The sequence below is a fragment of the Panthera onca genome, chromosome B4 (assembly GCF_046562875.1).
Source record: "Panthera onca isolate mPanOnc1 chromosome B4, mPanOnc1 haplotype 2, whole genome shotgun sequence".
NCBI classification, from domain to species: domain Eukaryota; kingdom Metazoa; phylum Chordata; class Mammalia; order Carnivora; family Felidae; genus Panthera; species Panthera onca.
The window spans coordinates 67025575-67037802 of NC_138345.1; the positions used below are offsets into that span (position 1 = coordinate 67025575).

The window sequence follows — 12228 nt, forward strand, 5'->3', positions numbered from 1 at the left end:
CACATCCACTTTATAGTCAAGAAGTGGAGCAAAGAGTAACTCAGTAATTTGAGTTACCAGGCAGTAAGTAGAAAAGGCTGGGATTCAAAACTGGAGAATGCGTTTTCATGCTGACTCCTTAAATAATGTACTATATAGGGCTTCATATTTGGAGAAAAATCCCCAAAAGTTGTCAGAATTTGTGTCTGTAGTCCAGGTTAAAATGAGGCATCTGATTCTTTTCTCCGCATGCCTTTTAAGTTGCAACACAGGAAATCTGCCTGGGTCTGACTAGAAGGCATTCCAAATGATGACCGAGAGAGGAAGAATATTGGTGTAGTCCATGCAGAGGTCTTGTATCACTTTTTAGTGTGTGATCTTGGGTAAGTCATCAAAATGTTCTGAATTTATGTTCAGTACCCATAAAAGCACTATAATGATTACCCCACAGGACTGGACAGTTAAATGAAGATTTTGGCCACTGACACAGATATGTACTGCATTATTTAGGTGCTCTGGTGAGTGGATCCTTTATGCATATTTATGGGATTTTCTTGGATCATTCTGACTGCAGGATTTTTACCTTACCTGCTGACATCAGAATCCTTGGTTAAATGCAACTCCACTGTAAGGCTTTTTTTTTTTTTTTTTTTTTTTAAACAGGAGAAAATCAAATGTAATTTTGTGTGCATAGAGAAGGCACACAGATAGGAGAGTCCCCTCCACTGTAAGCCTCTGGATTGACAAGTGGATCTAGTGTTTTCAGGGGATCTCTTCAGGCTGTTTCTATAGTTGGGCTCAGGATGGCACACCCTAACTATGGAGAGAATTCTAACAGCTGCCCAGATCAAACAATAGATAATTCTTACTATTTAAAAAAAAAAAAATTAAAAGCTTCAGTTGGGGACAAATGGCAATGGAGAGCAATACAGTGCCAAAAGGAACTGTCATCAGGCCACCCGGCAGGTATCTTGTTTTTACATACAGAGCAAATACAATTTTTGTCAACCTGACGTAATGGTTTATGTTACAACTTGTTTTAGCAACAAACAGAAATAATATCTCAAGGGCTCCTAAGCACTTCGTTTTACATTTTATATTTACTATTTAGAATTATTCCTTGGAACAAATGTTAGGTATTATAAAATATTTTTTTAAAGATCGAGTTTACCCATGATCAAAAGAGATAAAGAAGTATTATTCAATATGTGGAGCTTTGTAGATGCCTTTGCTATGTCTAGATCCTAAAATCCAAGGAAGAGAATTAAAGAAAATACAAAAGTGCAAGGGAGATAAATGAGTAATGAATTGTCTTAACTTTTATTTGATTATTTTCATTTACAGTTCTGGCACTGACACTTTTTTTAAAAAAAGATTTTAATTTTATGTAAAGATTGAACTTCAATAAAATAACTTAAAAAATTTACATATACATCACTAAGTTTCCATAAAATATACAATACTTTTGATACAGCTATAGGCTAGAATGACTTTGAAGGAAATGATACATATTCATAATTTTTGAGACATCCCATATGTCACGTATGTAAGAATAAATATTTATACTGAATTTTCTCAGACATGTGAAGTATTAAATACTATATAACATGCACTCAAATTAAAATATACATTTTGAAATACATATTTTAAAAGCATAAAACTTTTGATTTAATCTAGATGTACATTAGAGCTTCTAAATAGAAATTTGAACATTTATTACAAATAAAGATACTATAACATCAAATAAGATATAGTCCAAAAGCCGCTAGGAACCAGTTTGGACATGTAGAATATAAATTTCTACTTTGGCTAGAGTTAAGTCTCATCTTTTTAACCTTCAAATGAGATGGAATGATGTTAAATTTACTAAAATTTTAAAACTTTACAAAAATTGGTTTTTAAGTACTTGTAAGCTGCATTCCTTTTTCTCATACTGATATGACAAAATCAAACACATGAACTTGAGTGTGAAATAAAAATCTGAATATTACTGGTAACTGAAGGTAGTTACTGAACATTTCATAGACCAAATCACTCAGTGCAACAGACTGTTTTATACATCCAAAGTAAAGATTTATAGGAATTATATTGTTTTACACTCACTCACAAGCAAGTTATGAGGATAAAATTCTGTCATGTACTTCTGAACATCATTAGCACACTTACAAAATATCTCTTTGATGATTATTGGCACACAAATATTTCCTTCTCTAAAAGATAATGTAAAAGATAATGTAAAAGTTGGTAGCAGTTAGTTGTTTTTAAAATGATTGCTATTTGTGGAAAATAGCAATATTTCTCACCCAGAAGAAGGGAATGTACTGATAACAGATACACTGCTACCACTGATCACTTGATCAAATTAGCTTAACATTACTGTACACGAGGCTAAGAAAATTGATAGAAAGTGACAGAAAACAGGACATTAAAATTAATCTAGAGAAGAATTCTGAGTCTTGTCATTGTCAGCAGCTACACATAAGCTATAAATTTTACCCGCTATTTAATACATTTTGCTATAAAGCACATTGTTATGAATTCTTTGCTAGTGGCCTGATATTTTTTTTTTCATTTGTAGTTAGGAAAAGATCTAAATTTGGTACTTGAAAACTTGTTGCGACAACTGTGTAAATGTAGGTTGTTAGGTGCTAGTGTAATTTGAGATTTTATAACCAGGAGAATGGTTAAAAAAAAAATCTGATTATTACAAAACATCTGAATAATTTTATTGTTCTGAACTAAGCTGATGAGATAAAACAATCCTTCCACTCCTCCTTACTGTATTACAGTACTTATAAACAGTTAGTGTCATTAAGTTGTGAGACTTTCTTAGAGAACACATGGATAGTATTTTGTAGAATATTCTCGCCCAAGGATCTAGGATTGTAATACGTATCAATTTTACTTTCCAGTAAAAAGCAAAAGCGTAGGTTGTCAGTTACATTTTTCCTGTTCATTCTCCCTCTGGATAATGGATTTTGAAACTATAGTAAACAACTTCTAAATTCTTAAGTGGAATTCTCATTTTAGAATGAATAACCTAAAAAATAATATTTAGAATCTTCTACGTGAAAATGTAGTTCAGTGGTAAAATATTATTATGAAAAAGCACTTGATGATAGCCATTACCATCATAGTATTTTCCATCAGGGAACTAATTATTGCATATGGCTGGGAACAAAATTTCAAATGGAAATATTACCTTTAAAATTTAGTTTTCATTTGGATCTTTTACAAATACATTAAAAATCATGTTTTGGGTAATTACTGACTAAGGTGCGACAGTCAAAATTATTAAGAATGTTTGTATTGAAGAAAATTATTAATGCCAGATCTTTACAATTTATCTGACTTCACGTTCAGCCCTGTGTTCAGGTGCAGATGGAGGGTTCTATTCTCTTTAGAGCAGATCTCATCAGCCACCAAGCTAAGCCTCAACTAGGAGTTATGACTTGCTCTGCAGTGTATTCCTGAAACATAATACATGTCTATTGAATTTGCAGCATGCTTAGAAGGACACCTATAATTTCAGTTAAAAGCATGATGCTCAGTCTGTTTTAATATGGTAGGTCAAATCATACCATATATAAATTGTCCTAAAAATATATATATTTGATGATATTTCAAACGTAATGTTTTCAAGTTGATAGTGGTAGCCAAAGATGCTAGGAACTTAAAAGGTACATAATATAAAAAAACCTGAAAAGTTCAAATACTTAATTTTTAATATACTATAAATGTTCACTGAATCTAAAAACAACACCCTAGTCGTATAAGGTTTCTTTTTAAGTAGTTGTTTTTAAAAAAATTATAAATAATCTTTATACTATGCCATTCTGTCTTATACTTCCAAGATATGGAATACTGTCTTTATCACTATATAAATAACAAATAGTTCTTTAAAGGAGAGTTTGAGGAGACTAGGGGAGGAGGACTGTGGCTAATTTTCCCTGCTTTTATGTGCATTTATGGATATAAAGTTCAAAGTGCCATTTGCTCACATCAGGGAGAACAGGCCATGTTCTGCATTAGGAGATAATAAAAGTCCAGTCGCTCCTTTAATAATAAGGTTACTGTGCATTCAGCCCAGCTGAGTATATAAGCATATAATTAAGGCTATGTATACAATAAAGAGAAGAATTGAGGCAATTATTTGGATAAATCAGAAAAATACATTTTTAGAGAGCACTTTAATTGGTCCAAATGCTTTTTCTCCCCATATTCTGATTTTGCCACATAATAGCTCATTTTCCATTTCACTTTCCCTGTGTGAAGTATTACACAGGTAAGAAATTTCTTATGGGATAAGAAATATGAATAACTTTTTCTATTAAATCATATCTGCTTTTCTGGGGGAAAAATCAATACTAGTATCCCCTTAGAAATCAATTGTCAAAGCACCTAATTCAGGGAAAAAACTCTCTAAAATAAATTTTTTTATTGTATGAAATGATCAAAGGGAGCTTTTTTTTTTTTTTTTTTTGGCTGAAGGATTTTTAGGCCAGTAAAGTGACATTTTAAAAGCACGCTTATCATACCCCTGGTGGCTAAGAGAATAAATCTTCTTGGCTACATTTTCAGTTTTGATAATAGTGACAGGAATAAGCCAGACTTCCAGCGAAGAGCAAAACACCTTTGGGAGACTGGCAGAAACAATGAATTTAGAGATAGCTATCTTTTCAGTCCAAAGAGTGCCTTATTAGATGTTTAGAGCCATATTAAAATGCATCAAACTTAAGATTCATTCATATTTTCACTGGAACTAGCAAGTAATTTTGTATATCCTGTGAAGTTCTTAAGAACAAAAAATAGGGATCATTGATGAATGAGCATAAGAACCAATGAACACTTTGCAAAGACACTGCAGAAATGTATGCTATATTAGAAACATCAATCTGTTCCAATAGAAAATCTCAATTTTTAGACAAGGAAAAAAATCCAAGCCAAGTATGAGAAAAAGGAAACACCCACAGACAAATCTATGTATCTTTTCTTTTTTGGTAAACTGTCAGGGAAAATGAGAAAAGGGTGTGCAAAATAAAAACAAATTTGTGCTCTTAAAGTAAAAAAAGACAAGTACTATTAAGTAACGAAATGTCATGATTCCCTTATGAAGAATTAATAAAAAGTTAAGGAAAACGTAAGTCCCACTATTTACTTAAACATCAATACAACAGCAGCATTCTCTGTCACTGATTTTCTTCCTTTCTTTTTTGTTTCAGAAATTATTTGATTAAAAGGGGAAAATAGTCTGCTAGCAGCTATTTAGAACAAAAATGAAGGCACAAATAGTAGGGCTCTAGAGTCGATGAGTGAAGGCGTGGTGAGTATCAGGTGATTTTGGCATGAACAGAAACCCTGAAATACATTTGAAGACACGGCACTGTTTTGCGTTTATAGGTGCATACTTAAGTGACTAACTCAATCAGGGGTCCATACAAATTTTTTCTTTCTTACTTTCTAGCAATAAAATATACTTATCAAAACTTGCCAGCTTATCTGTGCAAATGTATACTTATCACTGATGCAAAAAAATACGTATGAAAATAAACCCTTAAAGACCTGCTTTTCATAATGTTCCAAAGGTCCTGTGCAGAGTCAGTTTCTCAAGAGCTCTCAAGATCTGACTTGGAGAGAGAGACCAAAATGTGGAATCTAAAGGAGATAAGGACAACCATGCCTCTGTGGAGGCACTTTTGAATCTGCTGAAAGCTTAAATGGAATTTACTTTCTAATAGTTGATCACAGATAAGCTACTTGTCCTTAGGGAAATTTAGGGCCAACAGGCCATGTTTTGACAGAAAACATCCTTGGATCATATCCCAGAATCCTTCTTCATAAGTATATCATACATATACGATTCAGCTAGTTTAGCACTGACTCTATTGCCACTAATAATTATATATGGTCTTAGGAAAAAAGGATACCACTGAAGTCACTGGATACAATATTCATTTTAGACTATCTCAGGAAGGAATTACATACATTTGTTCAATAATTATTAATTTAAAATCTCTAAATATTGTTTCACATTTCTGCTTGTGAAAAAAAAATGTCATCATGGTTGTATCTTCCTCCTAATCAAATATTCTAGAATATGAGGTCATTCAAAACTAGACTGTGGAAAGAACCAGATTAAAAGCAGGGCAGTGAGGTCACCAATTGCTGCTTTTGTTCCCCAAGTTTGTTTAAATACCTAAATATTTCAGCAGCTGAAAATTACTCCACATCAGAAGCATCGTTGTCAGAAAGATGATAGTTACTTCCCTTCACCCGAATATATTCAATATATCTCCCTTCATCAGAATCTGAAGCGCCACATGTACATAACCTGTTGTCAAAGAGTGATTCAATTTCCTCTAATTTTTTCCCTTTGGTCTCAGGAAGACAGCCATAGATGAAAAGGAGTCCCACAGCAGCGAATCCAGCATAGAGGAAGAAGGCTCCTGCAATGGAAAATAATACGTATGTATATGAATAGTCCTAGGTTGGCAAGTGTACTTGATTTTGATTTTTCCTTCTGGTCAATCATACATAACTGGTCTTACATGGAGGCAAAAAATAACCACTGGCCTGCTTTACTCTTACTATTCTAGCTCTATGAACATAATACAATTTACCTTTCTAAGCTCAAGTTATACAATGCCCAACTCAAGAAGAATGATAAACTGAGTTCAGATGTAACTTCTGCTTTGAAGTCTTTCTTCACTTCCTTGGCTGGAGATCACTGTTCTCTCTCCTGTGTACTTTTACAGCACTTTGCTGAAGCCACTATCATAACAACCAAGAAGTATTATGTGCATGCATTTGCATCTGTCTTGTCTACTAGAATGGAGGCACTTTGAGGGAACAATTTCTTTCTCATTTATCTTGTACTTCTAGAATCAGATACATGATGCCACTTCTGAGTTCATGATTCATTGGAGTACATGGCAACTTATCTTTCCAATCTCTCATGCCCAAAGTTGAGAAGTCAACCTTGACTGTTTCCTTACCCTCGCATCCAACATCCAATCTGTTAGGAAATTCTGTTGGATCTACCTTCAAAATACAATCCAAATATGACCACTTCTCGCCATTCCACTGGTATCTCTGATCTAAAGGCAATCTTCTCATCTGCACTATTGCAGTGGTCTCTTACCTAGTCCCCTTGTTCCTTCTCTTAGACCACCAAGATCCACTTGTTTTGGTCCATAGCACTTCTCACCATCTGACATACTATAAAGCTTACTAATTTGTTTTGTTTTCCCCAACTAGAATATAAGTTCCATGAGATCAGAGAATTCTGCTTTCCCCTAAGACTATGCATGCCAATGCAGTATAAACACAAAGACCTAAATAGTACCTGGTTGTGTTACAATTCTAAGTGTAAATACAGCAAGTCTAGATGGATGAGACCTATGTGACTTGTGTATACTCTCTACATATGTCCAAGATGGTCTTTCTTATATAATTCTCAATTTAAATATAAGAACCTTATCACAGTGGAGTTCCTGCCTAATTTAAGGTGTTCAATTGAGATCATCCTGGTAATGGAAGATGATAAACTAATGTGACAAATGGCAGAAAGGATATCAGATTGGGAGTTGGAAAATCTAGGTTTAAATCTTGTTGTGTGACTTCCAGTCATTTAACCTCCTCTCTGTGCCTCAGTTTCCGTATCAAGTAAAAAAAAAAAAAAAAGATGGTTTCTTAGCTATTTTATATATTTATTTATTTTTGAGAGAGAAAAGGGGGGGGGGGCAGAGAGAGGGGGACAGAGGATCTCTGCACTGGACAGCAGTGGGGCTTGAACTCACAAACTGTTGAGATCATGACCCGAGCCAAAGTCAGATGCTCAACCGACTGAGCCATCTAGGTTAGGTGCTCCATTCAGCTCCTATTTTAGTTTATAATTCTATAAATTTTACAACCCCAATCAGGAGCAGGCATAGGAGAGATGGTTATGAGATGCTTGAGAGGGAGATGTGCTCTTCTGTTTCAGTGTCAAAACTGGTCTCCTTAAGGGCTGAGTCTATGGCTTGTTTGTATTTGGGTTCCCAATGCTTAATATGGTGCCTGACACAATGGAGCATCTAGAAATAAATGTGCTCTTGTTGATTGCAAGCAGATCTGAAATAAAGGGCTAAACTAGACAAAGACATATTTCAAAATCAAGCTGTAAGCCAAATAGCATAGCAAGCAGTTAAAGAACTGAATAATATTTTCCCTTTCTGATGAATCATTACAGAATGGGAAAGACATTATGAAGACTACTTTTTAAAAGACGTAAGTAACCATTCCAGGAATAAAGACAGAAACATTTCTTGGGAAGGTTCAAGGAAAACTGGAGGAAAAATGCTGCTGAATTGTCCACCTGAAAGAATCTGCTTGGTGGGACGAGGAGTCATGAGAGAACTGCAGGGAAAAAGAGGTAAATTACAAGATTTAGAAAAAATACGAAAGGGTTGACTAAATCATGGCATAGTTTGCTAGATTAAGTCAAGGAGCTGGACTTGTGTAAGAGAAATGCTCTTTGTTTAAAAACACAAATACAGACGTCCTTTATTTCATTTGTTTGATTCATGTTAAACATTTCATACAAGCGTATGTGTATTTTTTATTTCTTATACTTAGTAAATAATCAGAAAATACTACTAGGTCATCTGGGATGCATGGCTGAGTGCTACAGTGACAGGAAGGTTCCGTGGCTCTGTAGACAGTGTGGATCTGAAAGTCACAAAGTGATGCAGGCAGACTCCTGGGGCAGTTTCTTAAATTCTCTTGACCCTGCTTTCCTCATCTGTCTAATGGGGAAAAAACTGCTGTCCTGCCAAACTGCAAAGAACAGAAAAAAATGTATGTTACATGCCTACTAGAATTCTGGAGGTTAGCTGCCAAAAAAAAGTGGTAGCATTATCAAATGCATCTAAATCACTATGGAAGAAGGGTTGCTATTAGAGATAGAATAGAACAAGATTAGTAGGACTTAAAAACTGGGAATGTTTTCATGAAAAGGGTGATGCTGAAGAGCTAGCTCTTGGATGATGCTGGGTTTTGGAGGGAAAAAAAAAAGCAGACGAGGTCCTGTGTTTGATTACAGATAAGTAAAACTTGTGGTGGAAGAGAAATGGAATCGTTAGCAGAGAGGGACAAAGAAAGGATGGTAATCATGATGACAATACAGAAAAATAAGTGCAGATGGTAAAACATTTTAGACTAAATCAGGCTGCTAAACTCCAGAATCTCTAACAGAGCAAACTACGTTTGGCTTTATAAAATATAATGTTGAGGAAACATTCATCATGTTTCACAATTTAGGAACAGTGGCATGAATAGAAATAAATCAAATCTGTCAGTGCTCCACCATTATGGTTAAAAACAATTAGATGGAATAGGAAGATTCTTAAAGGCCATATAGTTTCTTGCTTGTGACCCAGATTCCCCATCCAAATAACATCAAAGAAATTCTAAAATGAAAGACCCTTGGGGCGCTTGGGTGGCTTAGTTGGTTGAGCGTCCGGCTTAGGCTCAGGTCATGCTCTCACGGTTTGTGCGTTCGAGACCCCCGCCGGGCTCTGTGATGACAGCTCAGAACCTGCAGCCTGCTTCCGATCCTCAGTCTCCCTCTATCTCTGCCCCTCCCCTCCCCATGCTCTGTTTCTCTCTTTCTCAAAAACAAACAAACAAACAAACAAAGATAAAATATAAGATCCTTTTATAGAATCTGAAGAATCTAAAGCAGGCAATACCAAAACTGCCCAAGTGGTGAGACCTACGGTTAAGCCACAGAGGCATGGGCCAGCCAGGAAGGCTGTAGCCTCCTCCAAATAATGGCCAAGTCAGTTATGTGACTCATTTTCTTATTTCTCCTTGGAATGCAAGTAGAAAAAAACCCCAAAAATCTGTAGTGAGTCTGTCAGGATTGTTAAGTGCAGATATTCCTCAGTTTTATTCTGAAGGAAATCAATCTTATTAAGAATCCTATATGAAGTTTCAGATTTAAACAAATATTTAATTGAATTATACAGAATGAGGAATCAAAGACCATGTCTGACTGAATTTCAGTACCTCAGTACAGGAACTTTGATAAAGTGCTTTTCAAGGGATCTATTTAGTAGATTTAGTATTTAGTAGTCACAAGTGCTATACATAAAATGGTATAGTCCTGACACTTTAATGATAATTTTTAGTAATAAACATTACTGAATGGGGGCCAAGGCAGACTTGTCTAAGCAGTATAGTTCAGGAAGAAACCAAAATTTGAGGTTTTATGAAATAAGAAAGGAGGCAATAAAAGAAGACATGGAAATTTAAAGAGAAATACATTGTTATGTAGTATGTTTGTTAAATCATCTATAGAAACATGAGTCTTACATAAATCAGTAACATGTAGATTAAAATTTAGGTCCAAACACAGAGAAAAAACTTAGCAAGCAGCAGACCTAATGGACCAGTGTGTTGACATACTAGAAGCCTGGCTTAATGCAAAGCAAAAACTTCTAACTAGATATACAAACAGCATATATATTTTATTATATATAAGCCATATACATATAATACAATATAAACTGTATATATTCAAATGGAAGTAGAGTTGACACAATTCACATTAGCTTCCGGTGTACAACATACTGATTTGACAACTATGTACATTATGCCATCCTCACACGTGTAGCTACCATCTGTCACCACGTATCACTATTACAGTACCATTGACCATGTGCCCTGTGATGTACTCTTCATCTCCATGGCTCACTCATTGTGTAACTGGAAGCCTGTACCTCCTACCACCCTTCACCCATATTTGCCCAACCCTCACCCTCCTTCCCCTCTGGCAACTGCCAATTGGTTCTAACTGAATATTTCTGAAAGAAGCCTGGCTATGTATGCCCTACTTAAATTTTATTTCTGTTGCCTCCTGTTGTTGAGGCTGCATAAACTGAAGGAGGAGCTTTGCTAACAAAAGTCTTGCCATGTAGACTTTTAGTATTTGGTCTACAACTTAATAAAAAGAATACTTCCTTGGGGTGCCTCCCTGCGTGGTTCAGTTGGCTAAGTGACCAACTTTGGCTCAGGTCATGATCTTGCGGGCTCATGAGCTTGAGTCCCACATTGGGCTCTCTGTGGTCAGCACAGAGCCCACTTCGGATCTTCTGTTTCCCTCTCTCTCTATCAAAAATAAACAAACAAAAATACTTCCTTGGGATATTAGCCTATATTCAGGTCTTTAAGAATTCCCTAAAGCAAACAAAAAAATTAAGCATTCTCAAGAACTAGCAAATATGGGTAAATATTTATTGTATAAATACCTATAGTGTCAGAAAGATAAGTTTCTGAATTTATGTAAAAAACTTTAATTGCCAATGGGACAAAATTGAATATATGAAATATGTATATCCATTTTAAAATGCCAATGCGTTTCCTTTTTTAATATGTTTCTGAATTTCTAAATGTTCACTGGGAGAGACAAGAGTTTTATAAAGATAATAGGAGTTAATACTAATACAGTATGTTCAGGAGACAGGAAGAATAGATTTGTATGTTTCCTCACATTCAAAATTCATCTGTGTATTTATTAATTTGACAAACACTTCTGAGGGCTTATCAAGTGAAAAGGAGGCCCTGGAAGATACTGGGAATACAATGGCAAACGAGGCCTAAGTCCTGGCCTAAGCTCCAGTGATTTATGGTCCAACTGTGGGATGTGTGTGTGTCTGTTCTTGCAAAAAGGAATGTACATGCCCAGAGCATGGGATGGGGTGGGGTGGATGATGGGGAAGGGGCCAGAGAATGGTCTAAGCAACAGACACTCCATATACATACAGAGACTTACAGGGACTATCTTGGGATCGTCCATCATTAAGAATCCAATTACAAACTACTGGCTCAAAGACAGTGAAGAAAATTCTCTTGCTAAAGAGAAAATCTTTCCACTTTAGCTAAAAATGGACTTGAAGTAGCTTCCCAAAGCTTTTTTCCTGACTCAGCCACGTCCTAATATTGTTTTGAGTTATGGTCCACACATTTTCACATAAACACTTCTGTCAGGTTTATGCTTTTGGTAGTGGTAAGTGCTGGTTGGGGCCGACACTGAAATTACCATGCTGTGTCCTGAACAGCATAGATAATCTAGTGGAAGGCATACAACACAGCACGACCTTTGGGGGAGCTACCTGGACATGACTGTCTCCATCATGAGACATCTTCAACATTTACCTTAGATTCTCTGCCTGCATCATTTCTACCATCTTCTGTTATTTATGTTTC

The 12228-nt window shown here is 35.5% G+C and overlaps 1 protein-coding gene across 1 annotated transcript in view; it reads right to left on the bottom strand.

Annotated features, from left to right (window-relative positions):
- Positions 1–1264: 1264 nt before the first annotated feature.
- Positions 1265–12228, bottom strand: part of SLC2A13 (solute carrier family 2 member 13) — a 381521-nt gene continuing 370557 nt past the window's right edge. Inside the window, exon 10 of the mRNA XM_078449949.2 lies at positions 1265–6425. Within this exon, the coding sequence (XP_078306075.2) occupies positions 6199–6425 (227 nt within the window). The 3' untranslated portion in view covers positions 1265–6198. The remainder of the gene's footprint in view (positions 6426–12228) is intronic.